The following is a 19879-nucleotide window of genomic DNA, read 5'->3' as shown; positions in this document are numbered from 1 at the left end:
CTCCTTTGAATAAATTTCCCCGGCGCAGGGAGCGATGATGCTTAGTTTTGCAAATTAGTATGACCCCAATTTCAGCCTGCCACCTCGCCAATTTTATTTGCATTCCCATCCGTGATGAAAGACTAATTCTTCCAGTTAAAACATTAGCGGCAATTTAAAGGGGGTCGGCCTCGGCAGACATAAACAAAATGCTTTGCTGGCTGGCTGCGTGCGCGTGGCGTGTGAGAGACGACGCCGTCAGACGCTCTGGAGAGGGGCAGCGGCATTAGAAAAGATTGGACTCGTGACGTGGGTGTCAAAACGGATCTCGAACAGCTGTGCCCGCACAAAAGGATCTGGCATCCCGGACGCCATTTCGGCATCTCATCGAGGGGGGGGCGGGGGGGGAGTCCTTCTCTTTTTTTTTTTTTTTTTTTTGGGGGGGGGGGGGGGGGGCATATTTGTCTCCGTGTGGCCATATTAACCGTTTTTACAGCGGTCTTAAATACTGATCGGCGTGACGCAGGCTTACTGCTAAACGCTCCCCAACAATTAAACACTCCAGGATACAAGGAAGTGTAATGGCTTTAATGAGAAGAAGCGATTAGCCTAAGCAAGAGTCTTTAGTCCAACACAGTGCTTAACGAATCCAAGAAAACAGACTTAACAAAGCCTAAATAAATAGACCCGTTTACAATAACCTGGCGCTCGAGCTTCCCACGTCGCTCCAGGTTTCCTTCTTTGATGTTAAATAAAGATTTACTGTTTAGATTTGAAGTGCAACAAGGAACACTTGACCCGACATCAAACAGTCGTGTGGAAACGTGTGGCGGGAGTGTGTGCCGAGAAGAAAGCGCGTTAGGATTTATAGATACCAAGCACGGTTCGAAGCGAGGTCCGTCTTTACACCTAAGGGACAGCCTGTGACTGATCAATGACTTCCCCCTGCTCTTTCCATGAAATATGAAAGGCCATTAACCGAGCCGGAGAACGTAGAGGCCCATTTCTATATTTAATATCGTGCCCAAACGACTGGCAAGAGAGATCGAGAGAGAGCAAGGAAGAGAAAGAGAAAGAGAGAGAGAGAGAGAAAGATTGTGTGGATATATTACAAAAGAGAGGGTAAAATGGGAGGAAGACAGTGTCGGATGAGAACACGACAAAGCGCGCCTATTAATTGTTAAATTTCATAAAAGTGAAATGAGACGTTACGGATATTCGGGCCACCTGTCTTCTCCTCTGCTTCACCTCATCACTCCATCACCGACCTCTCTAAACTGCTCTCGAGGGCTAAGCCGTTCCTCCTTTTCTCCTTCTTTTCCTTAAATACACTTTTCTCCTTTCTTATGTCTTTGTTCTGCACAGAAAACTGGAAGTCCTAAAAGTGCAATTCGGTGCTGTATTCATCCACAAACGCGGTGCGAAGGAGGAAAAGAAGTGGAGAGGAAAAGAAGTGGAACGAGCGGGAGAGAGGGATGAAGCGGGAGAGCAGTTCTGTTCTTTTTCACTATCAGGTCATACTTGTCTATGTAGTAACTATCACATGTGGTTTAAAGTGTGTGACTAGACATCAAACACACACACACTTACACACACACACACACACACACACACAGACATAAATACGCAGTAGGCTGATCATAGTGGGTCTGTGTAGACAAGACGTTAGCTGTGGTGCCCAGAGGAGTGGGAGGGAGAGATTCAAGACTGCGATAGAGCGGCACGGTAGAACAGTGCCAAGCCGAGGTAATCAGAGGGCCGAATTAAACCAACCGATAAGAAAACGACGTGCCTGTGGTGTGATAAAACACAGCTCTGTTTGTGTGTGTGTGTGTGGAGACGCATACTTGTGAGTGACAGAGCATGAGTCCTTGTCTCCTCCACATACAGTAAAAAGAAGAAATTTTCCAAGCCTTTAAACATCGAGGCCATCCAGACTCCAACCAGTATAAAAGAGTGACTCCTAACTGGTCTCCAGTATGTTGTGTGTGTTCTTGTCCATCAAACTTTTTTGTTTCTGCATTCCAATTCTTGGTGTGCTTTTTCGTTTGAAATCTATCCAGCATTTCTTGCTTTCTGCTTGGGTTAGAGACCAGCAATCAGAAGGCTGACATTAAACAGTGACATGGAGCGCTTTGGTAGAAAAAAAATACAATAAAAAAAACATGCCTAATGCAAAACACACACTCACACAGACACACAGACACACACACACACACACACACACACACACACATGCTCATACGCACACTAAACAGTTTAGTCGCTTTTCACAGAATATCCATGAAATGAAACGATCACACTAATGAAATCTGGATTTCTCTTCGCAATGAGGACACGAGAGAAACGATACAGGAACCCTCGAGGGCTCTTTCGATACTTAAAGGGTTCTACCTGATCTCCTCTTTGACTGGGGAAGATCTTGAAGATTTCTCCTCCATATTCTGCAAATGTTTGCGCCTGTTAGTTCTAAAGCTGCGCTTCATAATTACTCCTATATGATTAGATTTTTTTAGGTGGTTTAATTTTTTTTTAAACACTTGAGCATGGCTTATCAACCAGACCTCATGAGGAAAAAAGTATCAAATCAAATAAGGGCAATTATACGAATTGTTAAGAAGGTGTAAGGCAGAATTTCACACTTGAGATGAACTCTCTTTATAAGAATTGACTTTGTATTGCATTATGCGACTCAGGGGTACTGTAGCTCTTTTGATACTGTATTGTCGATGCTGTTTTATCTACTTAAGACCCTTTTTTTGGAATGTCTGCTCACTGTCTGACAGGACGAGGAAAGAAAAAAACAATATAGTCCCCTTAGTGAAATGTTCTCCTCTAGCAAACACCAGGCAGAACGTTGGCCTGCTTTTTCTTTTTTTTTTGCTCCCACAGTCACACAGGAGACAATAGAGACGGCGGATTGGGACAACACAAAAGAGCGGGATAGACAGAACGGAAAAGAAAGCAGGCGGGGTCGTGCCCTAGCCGGCCGGGAACAGAGTTGGCATCATTAATTACGGCTGCATGTTATCAGAATGTGGCCCTTGGCACAGGGGGCAGAATTTACTACTGTTTGCATCAGGCAGAACAATGGCGCTGACTCAGTGTGTCTGCGGTTTAGCCGTGTTGCTAGGTGGAGGGAGCAGCCGGCCTTACAGGCAGGGCGCTTACTTAATAAAATGACCACACGAAACAGGACTCGAAGGCTACATTCGACAAATAAAGCGCTCGTTTCAACAGGGTTGTTTGCATTCGGCAGGTACGTGGACTGCTGTGAAACGAAAGATCTAACCGGAGCAAACATCAGGCTGCATTGTTGGTAAAGAGAAGGAACTTATGATGATTTTACAGTTTCATGGCTCACCTTCCAGGTTGCTGTGTTTCTCCTGAAATAGGCGAACATTCGCGTGAACCAGTTGTAGATCTCATTGAGAGTCAATTGTCGCTCAGGGGATTCAAGAATAGCCTAAGAGAAAAAGAGAGAGAGAGAGAAAGAGAGAAACAGAGTGAGAGAGAGAGAGGGGGGGGGTGATTGAAAGTGATTGAAATGGCTGCTATTAGAGATACATTAGTTGATGAGCCATCTGCAGTTACTGTGTTAGAACTGGAGGTGTGCATTTCAGCATGGCTGACAGTGCGCTCGGAAATTATCATAAATCCACAGTTATGAACCCCTTCCCCTCCACACACACACACACACACACACACACACACACACACACACACACACACACACACACACACACACACACACACACACACACACACACACACACACACACACACACACACACTCCTCTCTTTCTCTTACACACAGACTCAGGACTCCGAATTCAACACCCTCACAAACTCATTTTGTCTCTTTCAGTAAATCTATTTGGTTCAATTCTACAGCGTAGGTTCCGAATGCGGTGACTTACATGCCGTATCAGAGACGCGTACGTGAACGGAGGTCTGACGTCTGCGTTTTTGTAGAATTCGCAATTCTGGGCGAGTTCTGTCAAGACACACACACACACACACACACACACAAAAAACCCCCATATAGTTCAGTTAAAAAGTTAATGTCAGCAAGTCAGGCCTATATGACAAATGTGTAAGTTGTGTGTGTGTGTGTGTGTGTGTGTGTGTGTGTGTGTGTGTGTGTGTGTGTGTGTGTGTGTGCTGACCAGATGCGATGGGGGTGCAGTATTTGTCAGAATTGCGCCGGCGGATAGGACCGACACCGTGTAGGCTGGAGGAGCTGATGACGGACGGGCCCTGCCTCAGGGGGGTGATGGGAGCTGCGGCTGAAGTGGGAGGGTGAGGTAACCCCTCGGGGAAAGGCTCGCTGTCCCGCTTCAACAGAGAGGCGCTTGATGCCAAATTCAGCTAGAGAGAGAGAGAGAGAGAGAGAGAGAGAGAGAGAGAGAGAGAGAGAGAGAGAGAGAGATAAAGAGAGAGATAAAGAGAGAAAGAGAGAGAATGAAATAAATAAGTACAATGAGACATTCCATATGAGCCTTTATATTCTGTTCAGTTCAAAATTATCCATTATATTAAAAATTTTTGGCAAATGTTTTTTTTAGAATAATCAGTAAAAATGATACGAATTAAAAATACAGTTTGGAAAATCTTTCAAACATTTGTAATATCATGCTCTGTGAAAGTTTTTCTTTTAATTAATACAGAAAAAGGAACGTGGACAATTATTTTAAGTTACATATTACAGAGATTTATTTAATGAATCTTATTGGATTTATCTCTATAATATTCTATAAATCTATAATATTTATTTCTAGGGGGGGAAAAAAACGACAACAAATAAAAATGTTATGACCATTAATTTATGTCTATTTATATAAATTATGTAGAAGCTAAATCAGTTATATAAATTTGGATCCATGCTCCCACCACAAAGCTCCCCAGTCGGCCACAAAATAGTTTTTTTTAGAAGTTCAAACACGCCTGGTTTACAGGATCGGGTTTCATTGCAGCTTTGATTCTTACACGCGCTGCTGTACAATAATCTCCCGCCTTCTCATTACAGCACGGGGGGAAATCTAATCGCCGTAAACTCGCTATCGCTCCCATGCCGGGACGCGAGCGCCACCCCGGCCACGCCAGGACTAGTTGGCACGGCAGGCTCCGTTATAAGACAAATCTGTAAGATTTCACACATGTGCATATGCGCCAAAGCTCCTTAGCGGAGTGCAATTAAAGTGATGCAAAAGGAACAAAAACAAAGCAATACAAAAGGGAGGAGGGACACAATCTGGCAACAAACAGCACGTGGCTGTGGTTAGCTGCCCTCGCTGGTGTTGCCCAATTAGCTACGGCGGGCGTGTGGAGGAGCGCTGGGAGATGGAGCGGAGGCTTTTCCAGGGCTGCTTGTTTTCCTCTAATTAAAACCATCACAAGCACGAGCAGCAACCGAGAAAGGACCACCCCCCCCCCGCTCCATTTCTTTTTGGTCTTTCCTCACCTCCTCTCATCACCAAGCCAACCTGGCCCATCTCCAGTAATTAGGGGGGCAAAATTGTTTAACAGGTACTCAATTAACGCTGGCGCCGTGCCAGGTTGCCATGATGCCCGCTGAACAGCCGTGGCTGAGAACGCCGTCCTCGTGAGGGACGGATCCAAGCTCCTCCCCCTAACTGACAGCGCAACAATGTGTGTGTGTGTGTGTGTGTGGGGGCCCTCTCGCCTGCGATTCGGCCGCGACTCCGAAACAAAAATGGAGACGGCGCCTATTTTTTCTTCCCTTTCCTTCTTTTCGTCTTGTTTTTTTTTTTTTTTTTTTTTTATATCCCTCTTCCAAATTAAGACACTCCAGTTCTAATTGTCAATTAATTTCAACATCTTTATATTTTATGAAAGACTCCTCATCAATCTTGCCATGAAATATTCATTAGACACCTAATCACTGCAAATCGGGCTTGGCGGCTAAGAAAAGGAAAAAAAAAATTGACAAAAAAAAAAAAAAAAAACGCACTTTGTCTTAACTGAGAAGGTATGGGGCTACATTCCCTCGCCATCTCTTACTGTCTCACCCACACACACACACACACACACACACACACACACACACACACCCACACACACACACCCACACACACACTTACAGACAGCGCACACAACCGCAAGCCTTTTCATTTGTGCAGTAGCAGAGACTAGTCCAGATGTAAGTGATTAGTTGGTGTATGTCGGGCCGAACACTGAGCCTGTGTTTAAACGGCATTTGAGACGCGTGTTTAGACACGGCATTAATAATTCAAGAAAACGTGTACTTTGATAATCGGTAAACAATTCAAACCTTCACGTTGCATACCGTAACAGGCAACAGACAGTCCAGGTTTTTTCTTTTTTTCTACAAACTTTCAGAGCGCAGACGGCACAGGAGGAAAAGAGCAGTTCTCTCAAACGTCAACAGAGGGCACCGTTTTTTACTTACACTACACACCTACACACTACATCACACGCAGACTGACTTGTTCAGACTTGATGGACTATACACTTATTACCTACATTTATAAAAAAATATATATTTTTTATGATTTATAGACAAAATGTAGAACATCTACAAATGATACTATAGCAAAGGTGATATATACCTGCCTAAACTCAGGCAGGGTCAAAGGTCGAATACGTACAGGTTGGTTGAAAGGCTTTGGCTCTGACGGACGCATGTGTAAGTGGGTCATCATGGCCTGCAGACGCTCGCTTTCCTTGGCCAGCTGTGATCAAACACACACACACACACACACACACACAAACACATTACTAATGACAGAACAATAAACTACAAAACCATATAAGCAGATTAAAAACGTGCGTTTGATAAATTATTATTATTTTTTTTTAACATATACCAAATTAGGCAACATAAAACGCTGGCTGAACTTATGATTATCGGCTGATTATCCAAGTTTCGTGCAGATTTAGCGATCGCTGTACAAGAGGCTCAGCCAAATCAATAACAAAAATGAATAACAAATCCGATCCTTAATGTATTCATCCTCGAAATATAAGGGCAAATACCAAGAACCCAAACTCATTTCTTACTAAATAATCGTATTAATCATATTGCCTGTTAATGAAGTGTAAAAATATCTGTTGCAATTGCAATCACCCAAGTCTTTCCCGGGTGTTGTATGGTTTGTGTAAGGGCAGAGTGATCATGGTGTCATTTTACATTAATAATGTAATGCATTTCTTGCATGCTTTAGATCTTTAGGGCTGCTCATAAACAGATTCAAGTGACGTTTTTTTCCTCTGATGTTTATTCAGCATTTGTGTAAGGAGTCTCCAGTGTCTGCACGTCTCGATAAACACGCGAGCTCCGTTTTGAATGAAATGAATGGCTGCATCGGGATATGGGACTTTTCCAGCCATGTGTGTTATTTTTTCTTCACTCGTGCTAGAAGATCCAAACCAGTTCCAGCATGACAACGCCCCTGTGCACAAAGTGAGCTCCGTGAAGATATGCTTTACATGGGTTGGAAGGGAAGCTCTTGATTGGCCTTCTATAAAGATTTGACCTCAACCCTACTGAACAGCTTTGGAATGAATTGGAACACGACTGCACCCCAGTCCTCCTCATCTCACCTACATCAGTACCCGACTTTACTAACACTCTTGTAGCTGAATGGTCACAAATCTCCTCGAGTGCATAATCTGGTGGAACATTTTCCCAGGAGAGTGGAAGTTATAGAGCAAATGGAGACTGAATGAGGAAAGTTATAGTCAGGTGTTCACAAACTTTTGTCCATATAGCAAGCGTATTAGTGTATTATATGATGTAATGCTTAGTAACACAATGCAATGGTTTCCATAACTGTTGAAACAAAAAAAAAAAAAAGCCAGTTCCTGGTAATGCACTCAGCCCTCTATAAGTGACAATACAAATTTATTTTTATTGAAGAACAATCCGTTCCATATTGCGTTACGTTTTACCGCTTCATGACTAAATGTTTCGTGACTACAACGTCCAGCGCAATCCAATTTGGAAATTCCAAATAACGTGGCGAATTTATTCCGCAGGCCCTTCAGCGCGCCGCTCGAGGAAAAATGTCCCTGCTGTCAAGTGCTTATTTAAGGGTAATTTCCTCCTTTTTCTTTGTTTTCCACTCTGTTTGTGTTCTGCTCGCGCCGGCCTGTTTATTTTTGCCCGTTAGCTTCTCTATGTAATATGGTAGCGATCATGCTTGGTACGAGATGGAGAACAATACCAAAGTACCTCCAGCCAATGAGCAGTGGACGAAAGGACGGCGAAATCTAGTGCGAAAGAAAAGCGTGCTTGATGACAAAAGCCCTAACGTGTGCCTTATTATGGAAAAACCCAGCCAACTATTCTTTAGGAAAAAAGACCCTCCTGCTCTGACAGCTTACCTCGCTCATGTCTCTAAGCATTACAGTCTGAGACTGCTTGTGTGTGTGTGTGTGTGTGTGTGTGTGTGTGTGTGTGTGTGTGTGTGTGTGTGTGTGTGTGTGTGTGTGTGTGTGTGTGTGTGTGTGTGTTTCTCTCCCAGACTATGTTTCCTGTAGCTGGTGGGTTTTTTCTAACGTGACCTAATAGTGTGTCAGAGTGGGCCACCGTTAAGCATCGCTACACACTCTTCCAGACAGCCTCACCATCCAGTCTGATCACACCCACAAACACTGGAGAACATCTCAGCACTCTGATGTGAGCTAAACATTTGATTGACGCCAAGACGGATACGTCTTAGCGGGCGATTTGACCTGGAGGAAGAACTTTTTTGCTTTTGGCGGAAGAAGGCGATTTTTTGTCCGGCTCGTAAGTGATATACAAGCGAGGAATAAAACATGATGAAGACATACACTGTTACAGGGACACGATGGTGTGATTCTTATATGGATTACTGTATCGATTATCGTCCCATAAGTGCACATCCGGAAGTGTTTAAATCCTGTAATAACACTACATTTCGCATGTTTGTTCTTTTTGTTTTTATCCATTTATGGCTACATTTCATTTCATGTCTCTCAGAGTTCATAAGAGATTGTGGCGTTAGCTAGAAGCTGAGACATTAGAGACTCCTACCGTAAATGTATTAAACAAACAAACAAACAAACAAACAAATAAATTCCTTCAACATTTTTCCATATCAATAATATTGTTGGGTGGGGTCTCAAATATTTCGAGGGTCTGCTATACAAGTGTACACAATAATGTGTGACAGAAGCATCAATAATTAAAAACACAATAGAAATATTTAAACTTTAAAGCTGCAGTGACAAAACTAAATCAACACCCTTCTGACCAATCAGATTTGAGAATTAAACTTTGTGGTATCAACTAATTTCTATACGGACCAACACGCATTTCTGTGAAAGCACCAAAGACTAAAGACAATTTTAGGTGGCGCATGCGTGTGTGTGTGTGTGTGTGTGTGTGTGTGTGTGTGTGTGTGTGTGTGTGTGTGTGTGTGTGTGTGTCTTACCTGTATCTCCAGTTGCTGGACGACCTGCATCTGCACCCGACACTGGGCCGTGCTGCGGTCGTCCAAGGCGTGTTCACTGTTGAGGTGCCTGAGAAAGGAGCAAGAGAGAAGGGATATTAACCCACATATTAACCCTCATCTTCAATATTCATAATTGTTACACGATATAATGTTAACGATACAACTGGTTTTAAACAAGCAGTGAAATATGCTGAGTGGTTGTTTTTTCCGTTTTCAAAAAAAAAAAAAATTATACTTGAGTTCTGAGGATCACATGATACTGATCGAAGAAAAAAAAACGCCATTCACATGAGATCAAACGTAAAACCTTAATAACGCATAATGGATCAGCTACTTTTAACCAATCAGAGCTTTAATCAGACACTGGGTGGAGTCACATTTCCCGTTTGTGTAAATCATTTCATTCATATTTAAAAAGTCATATATTTTGTTTGGTTCGTGCAGATAATCAAAATTATCTGCACGAACCAAACAAAATAACAAAGAATAGCAGGAAACGTAAACCATTCCTGAACTTAACGCCGCGCTCAATCAGACCACAGTACAGCTCCGAACGAGAGTTTCATTAAAGGCATGTGCCGTTCTTATAGACTAGTGTAATTATAAAACTAAATGTGTGATTAAAAGAGACTAATTATAATGATGTAAAAAAAAAAAAAAAAAAAAAAAAGAAAATCTAAATAAACAAAATAGTGAAATAAAATAAAACAAAAATAGTGAGATAAAATTTTTTTAAAGTGAAATAAATAATAAAACGGCAAAATGAAATGAAATAAAACTGTAAAATTAAAGAAAATAGTAAAATTAAGAAGAAAATAAATAATATAAAATAAATAAAATAATCAATAAAATAATGAAATGAAACAATTAAAACAAAAATAAATCTTTTCTCCTGTCACTACACATTTATTAATACACATCCTCATGTATCCAGGCAATTAATTAACTTGACTCGTGTACTTTATAGTTTAAAAATGTTTTAAATATTTAAAATAAATAAAATCATTTAACATATAATTATAACTGCACCAAATCAGTTTACTCTTTAAACCAAAGGAACATTTTTCACCAGAGCCAAAAAAAAAAAAAAAAAATCAAAGAAATTTGAAACACTACAAACAGAAACTCAAAACCACACTTGAAACTCGATCCAGCTTTGCCTGTCGACTCCGAGATCATAAATACACCCGAAGGGCTTACAGAGAAACCTGCCAACATGCTGAGGCATCTTTCACCATCGCATCTCCCGCTATCCGTACATCTGCTGTCTTGCCTCCGTTTAACACGTGCAAACACACAAACACACACACACACACAATTTTAGGACTGCTGCGGAGACAGATTAGGGTGTGTGCAGCATGTATTTAGTGCTGCAGCCACCGCAGCCTGACAACACACACAAACACGGAGGTCGCATCCAAGCGAAGATGTCCCGGCCAAGCATGACTTCATATAAACAAACAGCCACATCAAAAAAAAAAAAAAAGAAAAAGAAATCAGCCACTAGATAGTTTGATTATTTTCCCATTTGAGCAGAAGAGGCTTGTGTCCGACCTCTGGGCTCTATGCTGAAGGAAACGCTCCACAATTTGGGCGGATTTCCACCCAAAGAAACACTTTTCACCCAGTGTATGAACTCTATTTCCTTTATTGTGAATATATAAATAATATTAGCACATAAAAGGGGGAGCGAAAGAGTGTAAGAGTGTAGTATTGTGCAGTGTTGCGTGTGTGTGTCTGGGTGTGGGGAGCATGAAACAATATAATGTTGGGCAATTGTTTTGGGATAAACATTAAGAGGGGAAACAGGAATACACACACACACACACACACACACACACAAGCACGCACGCACGCACGCACACCACTTCTTTTTTAGTTCTAGTGTGGATTAAATACGAATATGATAATTCTGTCACATCCCTCATTAAAAAAAAACTAAAACGTCACAGATTTTCCGATCTAAAGACAGCACCATTTTTCTTTTAACTATATTTCGAGAAATAATAATAAAAAAAAAAAAGAAAGAAAAAGAAGAAGAATCAGGCGCCGCGGATCGTGACCTTAAAAAAAAAAAAAAAAAAAAGATTGTGAATTTAAAAAACACCTGGACATGATATCATTTGTTTTTCAGGGAACAGTCAGTAAATCCAGTTCCCAATCAGCGAGTCATCCAAGCCGTGCTTTTTCTTCACGAAGCAATCATCTAACCTCTCCAAAAAAAACGAAACAAACAGATGACGCCCGGAGAGAGTGAGAGAGAAGAAAAAGAACGAGAATGAAAGAGCGAGAAAGGCTGATGAGCTGAACGAGTGCGGATGAAGTCACAGTGAGAGGTGTGTGGAGGATCTGAGGGAAATGAGAGTTGGAAAAAAGGAAGGAAGAATGTGCAGAAATGGGGAATTCGGAGTGAAAAGCGAACACAGAAGTGTGTGTGTGTGTGTGTGTGTGTGTGTGTGTGTGTGTGTATGTGTATACACTGTGTCCAGCAAATGGAAGGTCTGGGTGTTAAACTGTAAATAACCCGGATAAGGCAGGATAGAAGCATGCTGAGAAAGATCACAAGGTCTCCAGTCATTCTCCATTACAGGAAACAAACAGTTTAGCACGCACGCACACGCACACACGCACACACACACACACACACACACACACACACACACACACACACACTCACACACACACACAAGCTCTCCACTTTTCCACTAATTTGCTGATCCACTACTCATTTGCCCAGGAAACACCAATAATGATATCATAAACAGCAGGTGTAGAGGAGGTCACATGACCACACACCAGTTCAGGGATTAGTCGATCACATGAGGACATCCTGCTCTTTCTCTTTTCTTTTTGCTGAGTCATATCTCATAAGAGCTGATCTATGGATCGCCCTCCGCCTGAATCTCCTGCGATCGCTCTACTCATCGGGGAATTCCCCCACCATCGCGAATCTCTCGTCCTCTTTATCTTAATGTCTTCATTTATCTCTCCATCACTGACTGATCGACATACAGTAATAGTGTTAAAAAAAAATTCTCTCTTTTTTATTTGGGGGGGAGGCGAACAGTGAACAGGCAGACGTGAGGAAATTAAATGAAAACAGTGATGTCATATTCTCCACTAAGCCAGACGCAAGATAGCCCCCTCTTTCTACATGTGAATGATGATAAAAACATGATCTCACTCTTTGCTTTCCCTTTTCTTTTTTCCCCCGCTTCTCTCTCTGAACTGAAAGACACACCACATGCTTTATGGCATATAATAAACAGTAGCCGCACTTTTTTTTCTTCCAGCAGAGCCGACAATGAGGTACTGTTTACTCGCAGAGATCTAAGCTGCATTTACGGCACAACTGAGAGAGAGAGAGAGAAAAAAAAAAAAGAAAACTAAAGAAAAAAAAAAAGTCAAGTACCAACAAAAGGCCTGAGTATTCGAACATATGTAGTCTGGACATGCCGGAGAAAACTGAAGATCATTAAAGAGCTCAGGGGGCAGGAGAGCGCAAAGAAGAAGGAAACGATGGGGATTAGTAGTGAATGGAGAGTTTTTATCAAGCTTGCTCTAATCTTTAAAAAAGCAAAAAATAAATCAAGGAATAACAGCAAAGGAACAGACGCTACAAGTGGCAGGCAGCCAGATGGAGCTATAGAGGAGAAGAAAGTGAAAATGGCAACAAAAAAAAGGGGGAGGTGAAGGGGCGGGGGCGATCATATTCAAACTTATGCTATCTTACTTCTGATAAAACCACTGGCCAGGTCATGAAGGGCGAGAATGACAGCATTATCTGTCCCTCCTACCCTTCTTTTGCTCATTTTCCTTCCCTCTCTTTTTTTTCCTCCATTTTCCCCTAACATCCCTTTCTGTGCATGCCCCGGGGCTCTTTGAAACGAGACACCGCGCAACCAAACAACAGCTTTGCTCTTAAAACTTTCCCAGACCCCCGGCCCTTTGATGTTTGTGTCAGCAGCCGTCATCTCTCCGCCACTCCAGCTCCCCCTAAACCCCATCGCTTGCACTGAGCGCGCTCCCCGGGCCGGTCGCCAGGGACGCTTTGAATAAAGTCTTTGAAGAGGCAGAGTCCCTCAGCCCGAGGCTAAAAACTCTGCATCTAAATGTGGATGAGACACCTGACGTGATAGTGGTTCGCTAGGACCAGCGAGGACCCCCGTGACTCAAGAGGCTGATAGACATCATACAGGCTACATAAGATATGCCATCAATACGGTCACATTTGACTTCATTAATACTAATGACACGTATGAATAAATGACCTACAGAGACAGAGGCTGAAAAAAACTACTACTGTACTGTATTTGATGTAATATCCCTCGGAGTATCACGGGGTGTGCTAAAAATTATCATTTGGTTTACCAAATGATAATTGGTTTGTGTCTACCTGCCAGAATTACCACTGACTTTATTTATCTACTTGGGAGTTTCATTTGAAATTGCTTATTGTTGCTAATTTCCAGCCCTTGACAGGAATAAGTCATGCATGAAGCATCGTACACAGAATGATGAATTCTGAGTCATAACAAGCTGAAAACAGAAGCTTATCGTTTTTGAGAGGAATACGTTTGAAAAATTGACCTTCGTTTAGCTTTAAAACAGGAACTCGGTGTTAGCTTCAAAGCAAAGACGTTTCGAGAATGTAAGTTAAGATGCACTTCATCGGAATTTCGCAGCTAGCAACAAACGGCTAATTTTCAGTTCTGTGTAAACCGAGCTGTCGCTGAGGGCTCCTCGGAGAGCTGCTGAGGGAAAAAACATATGTCCATAATTATAATTGTGTGCATTTGTAAATATGTGGCCAAACCTAACACTGACACTAACAAGCTAATTGTTAGTTGTTGTGTAGCGTTAGCTTGTTCGGAAAGGTGACAAAAAAAAGCGAAATATTTGGATTTGAAAGCGACATTTCAAACTCCAACAGTAAAATAATGTTATATCCCAGGTGAAAAGGACTGCAGTGTATGATTTTATACCGTTCTATGCTTTCAAACTAATGTCTTATGTAGGTTTCTCTAGACGTTCACTCCCTTAATGCACCAGTTTAGATTTTATTCTGTAAATGTATTTATTCTGGGGTTTATTTTGAGTCACATGCCTTTCAAGTTCATTTTAAATATACTGTTCTATCAAATACATTTATGAAAGAAAAACTCTATTTCACAAGTATGAGAAGTATGCATAGTATACAGTTTCACACAGAGTATGATATCGATGAAATTATAATAGTTTCCACTACAAATAACAGTACAGACCATTAAAACCATTGCCAAATGTATTCCTTTATGTAATGTGCATCTTATTATGTCGTTATTGTCAAACCAAAGAAACCACTGTACTGGAATCTGGATGCTTAATGGTTCCGTAGTGGTGTCCAGTCCATAACAACATGCGATCTACAAGTTGCCAATCGTGTCCTATTAGTCCTTAATGGTAACCAATAGACATATTATGGCATTAAAAGAAGGCAGCAAATTGCCAGTGGAGTCCAACCATTACGATTTCTGTTGAAACCAATACAATACTCGTGTAACACTGAAAACGATGCTCCCTTCCTGCTTTATCAATATTGTGACAAATCTTTCATTACCACTCAACAGAAAAAGAAAACAATAAATACAAGGAAGGAAATACAGGAAGAGGAAGAGAAGAGAGAATCAGAAGAGGCTCGCAGGTCTCTAGGGCAGTGCATGACTCAGCCTCATATGACAGGCGGACGTGTCAGCCCTCTTCCGCTGTGAAGTCTCATTATTTTAACACACAAAGACAACGGCGCTGTTTACGGCCCGGTCCTCGCTCTGATCTGCTCCTCTCTTTATCTTTCCGAACCCCCTCCATCCCCGAAGACTGCACTGCGCTCCAAAAGAGCGAGGGATGGCGAGAATAAAGACGGGGAAGGGGAGGTGGTTGTGTGGTGGTGGAGAAGAGCAGAGGGAGCTTCCTATTTGATGTCTTTGCTAGCGTCCGAGAAACAAAGAGCTCTAATTGTAAATGAGCTAATTAAGTAAGCCGCTAACGAAGCGTGAAAACAATTTGCCTGACCCGGCAGAGGGATGCCGGATTGGAGAGGGAGAGAGCAAGAGAAAGAGAGATGAGGGGGAGGAAAGGATGGGAGCAGGGAGTTAATCAGGCAGCTTTAAGAAGTTACAGGTACCTGATGACACACACACACACATATAAAGAAAGAAGAGGGCAACAGGAAGGAAAGAGGTTTTCAAGGGATATGTCACACTATGGCTGCTCAGTAGGGCATAACCTCTGGACGTGTGCAGACTGGCTTCCTGCATGAGCATTAAGTGCCTCTTTTGGGAAGGAACTCAGAAAGGAAGTTAAAGTTGAAGATGAAGGAGAAAAAAAAAAAAAAAGGCTCACAAGGATAAAATTTCATTTTTCCCCCCCCTCCTTCATAGTTTATTCGTTTAGTCAGAAGGGAAGCCAAGATAAAATGAAAATGTCATGCAAACCCATTTTTAATCCTTGTCTTTCTGCATGCTACATATCAATGCGCTGTTCTATACTGCCCAATGTAAGTCCTGGTTGTCTCATACGGTCATACGTCTAGTTTCTTGCTTTGACCGCAAGTCAAGACCACAGTTAAGCGCTTGAGTGTGTGGGAGAGACAGAAATGTAATTAGAAACTTGGTGTAAATCAGCTTATAACATCTGGACTACCAGTGTTCTTCCTGGTTCCTGCTTTCCAGCTGTTTTATCCGGAAGATGCTATGATAAAACATCTCAGGCTACAGCATTGTATTTCAAAATTTCCCAAAAGTCAGCCAGGAGGAAAATTATGAGAGGGGTTAGGACGGTCAAATATGGCAAAGAGAAAAAAAAACAAACAAAGCAAATAATTAATTCAATAAAAAATAAAAAAATAAAATAAAGAATAAACAAATAACTGTACAAACACCACTACTAATAATATTGTTCATAATAAAAACAAAGAATATGAAGGCAAAAACCCGGTAAGTCTGAGAGATGGAATATGACTGTGTTTCCAACCAAATGTTTACATCCAGCCAAATGTTTACATGTACAGTATTTATATTTTGATGTGTATATGAACAATCCATTTGCACAGCCTTCAGTACTGTACTGGTTGGCACTTCTATTCTCATGTTGTCTGTTGTCTTTATTATTATTTTTTGTTGCACATGTGCACTTTTTGTTGTTCGTTTAGAGTTCTGTGTAGTTCCGTGTTTCTTTCGTTCATTTATGTTGTTTGCTGTAGCACCATGGTCCTGGGGTTAACGTTGTTTCGTTTCACTGTGTACTGCACTGTATATGGTTGAAATCACAGCCTACTTGACTTGACTTGACTCGACTTGACTTGACAGGAAGTGTTTTTCTCCAAATATAAGTGGATAAAACGGTGAAATATAATTTCTGTTGTATAAAAACAGAACATCAGGGTAAAGGTGAAAAAAAGAAAAAAATAGACCATTAGAAAGCCTTGGTCACTGAGCTCCGAGCGCTTCATTTAACATCGACGTGTGTTTGTACGCAACGTTCAATCCCACCGAGACGAAGAATCTCTCACTCCGTCACAGGCAGTAGCATCCTAATCCTCCACCTCGCCGTGGAATTCAGCCCTCCTTCAGTTCAAACATTGCACCTAAACATGGCTTCTTACGTGCTCAAATCGCCTTTTTTAGATCATATCTAAGTGTGTGTGTGTGTGTGTGTGTGTGTGTGTGTGTGTGTATGTGTGTGTGTGTGTATGAGGAATAAAAACGAACGAAACAAATTACTCACTTAATGAACTGGCCCATATCTTCACAGAGCGCCTCGCATCCAGGCCATTTGCACTCTCCGTGGCCGTAGAGTGGGTGTGAAGCTGTGTGTTCCTCATGGGATGAGCTGAAGAAGAGGGAGTTGAAAAAATGGAAAAGAAAATGAAAGAGATATAGTTAGTCCAAAATAAAAATATAGGTTTTTTTTTCTGATCTCAAAGGTTCAAAGTTAATATCTATCTGTCCATCCATCCATCCATCTGGATCATACAGACAAACGTATTGGGACACCTGACTTCTTCAGCCTTTCATTGTGGTTCTTTTCCACAAAGTTGGAGGCACACAATTGTATAGTATATAGATGGTCTACATGGGTTGGAGAGGAAGATCCTGAGTGGCCTGCTATAAAGATCTGACCTCAATCCTATTGAGCCCCTTTTGGATGAACTGGAATGCTGACTGCACCCCCAGGCCTCCTCAACTCACCTGGCTTTACTAAAACCCTTGTCTCTGAATGCACACAAAATCTCCACAATCACACTCCAAAATGTAGTGGAACATCTTCCCAGAAGATTGGAGCTTATTATAACAGAACAAGGGGACTAATTGTGGAATATGATGTCCAAAAACACACAAATTTCACGGTCAGGTGCCGACAAACTATATCTAAATGGGACCAATTTTCAGATATTGAAAACAGTAATCGCAATCTTTTTTTCTAACCTTTAACGAACTTTGACGCAACAAAAGAAATCCCACCATGCTCTGTTTTTTTTATCTACATTTTCCTACAGAGATGGTGAAGAAAAAAAAAAAAAAGAAAAAAAAATATTAGAATGAAAGAATATGATAAATATGATTCAGGGTTGGGAAATAGAGGTGATGTAAGAACTTTTAGACACAAAAAGATCATTGTTTTCCACATCATCCCCAAACACACCTCGAATGCAGTTTGCAAGGAACTGGCCAGGTTATACAAACAGAGGCTAGCTGTATCAACACACACACACACAGAGTGAGCACACAGTCTGCGTGCAAGTCAAACAGCTTTTAGCTATACAGTAACCGCATTGTCAGCATAGAAAACTTCCATCGAATTAATACAAATTCACTGCTACAGTGAATCCGGAAAATATTCACAGCGCTTTACTTTTTCCACACTTACACTTATATTACAGTCTTATTCCAAAATTGATTAAATTCAGAATTTTGAGGAAAATCCTGAATTTAAGTGCTTAGTGTCAATGTCCTGTTGGAAGATGAACCTTGAGGTCCAGAGCGCTCTGGAGAAGGTTTTTATCAAGGATGTCTCTGTACATTACTGCATTTATCTTTCCCTCGATCCTGACCAGTCTCTCAGTTCCTGCCCCTGAAAAACATCCCAACAGCATGATGCTGCCACTACCATGCTTTTTCTGTAGGGATGGTATGGTATTGATGGTATCAAGACACAACGCTTGGCATTCAGGCCAAAGAGTTTAAGCTTTGTTTCTCGTGGTCTAAGAGTCCTTCAGGGGACTTTTGGCAAACTGCAGGAGGGCTGTCATGTGCCTTTTACTGAGGAGTTTACTCTACCTTCTAGAAGGTTCTCCTCTGTTTACAGAAAAACACTGGAGCTCTTTCAGAGTGACCATCGAGTTCTTGGTGGTTCTAAATTTCTTTCATTTAAGAATGATGGAAGCCACTATGCTCATTAAGACCAATGCTGCAGAGATTTTTATATTCCCTTCCTCGGATCTGTGCCTCGATACAATCCTGTCTCTGAGGTCTACAGACTATTTTTTGGACTTCATAGCTTGGTTTGTGCTCTGACATGCACTGTTAACTGTGGGACCTTATTTAGACATGTGTGTGCCTTTCCAAATCATGTCCAATCAACTGAATTTACCACACAATCAAGTTGTAGAAACATCTTAAAGATGATCAGTAGAAACAGGATGCACCTGAGATAAATTTTGAGTGTCATATCAAAGGCTGAAAATACTTACGTGCATGTGATTTTTTTTTGTTAGTTTTTTTATGTTTAATACATTTGCAGTTTTGTGGAAAATAATGAATTGAATACATTTTGGAATAATGCTGTAACAAAAAAAAATGAAAAAGTGAAGCGCTGTGAATATTTTCCGCATGCGCTGTACTTTGCTCTCAGCTTTTCGAAATGTTCAAAAATTGTAAATCACGTATACTGTATATACACAGCTTCAGATTGGTTTTGAAGAGCAAACAGAACCTAGGGAAAAGGGGGGGATGGTAGGGAGCCCACCGAATGCTTGTTTAGTTTGAGACACTGCCATTGTGTTTGTTGTGGGTGGATCGGGTCTTCTGGTCTGGCTTCTGTAAAGACCCACAGCAGATTAGTTCGTGCTCTCTCTCTCGCTCTCTTTTTTTCTCTTCTCTCATCTTTCCAGCCACGTCTATCCATCTTTCATTTTAGGTCTGGCTCATAGCCACATTCTAGCATGTAGCGCAGAAGCCCCGGACCGCAGGATCCTCCGTCATGCGCCTGATTTCTGCTAAGCATGAAGAGGAGGGGAAGTTTGCGGTGTTTTTCGGGGGACTGGGCAACTCGTCCCGAATCCACATCAGAATGGCGTTTAACGCGAAGCAGCTTGCTTGCAGATGAGGATCTCCTGATGTGGAAAGCGTACACACGTCGCGTACACACACAGACACACACACGCACGCACGCACACA

At 41.7% G+C, this 19879-nt stretch overlaps 1 protein-coding gene across 7 annotated transcripts in view; it reads right to left on the bottom strand.

Moving 5' to 3' along the window:
• foxp4 (forkhead box P4) overlaps nt 1–19879 on the bottom strand; it is a 128762-nt gene that overhangs the window by 13762 nt on the left and 95121 nt on the right. For all 7 annotated transcript variants that reach the window (XM_083534118.1, XM_083534116.1, XM_083534117.1 and 4 more), the window contains 6 exons: nt 17208–17312; nt 9423–9510; nt 6612–6695; nt 4149–4350; nt 3900–3976; nt 3344–3445 (listed from right to left, as the gene is read on the bottom strand). In XM_083534118.1, the coding sequence (XP_083390244.1) occupies nt 3344–3445; nt 3900–3976; nt 4149–4350; nt 6612–6695; nt 9423–9510; nt 17208–17312 (658 nt within the window). The remainder of the gene's footprint in view (nt 1–3343; nt 3446–3899; nt 3977–4148; nt 4351–6611; nt 6696–9422; nt 9511–17207; nt 17313–19879) is intronic.

This window comes from Silurus aristotelis (assembly GCF_946808225.1).
Source record: "Silurus aristotelis genome assembly, chromosome: 28".
Classification (NCBI taxonomy): domain Eukaryota; kingdom Metazoa; phylum Chordata; class Actinopteri; order Siluriformes; family Siluridae; genus Silurus; species Silurus aristotelis.
This window is presented reverse-complemented; position numbering and strand designations above follow the sequence as displayed.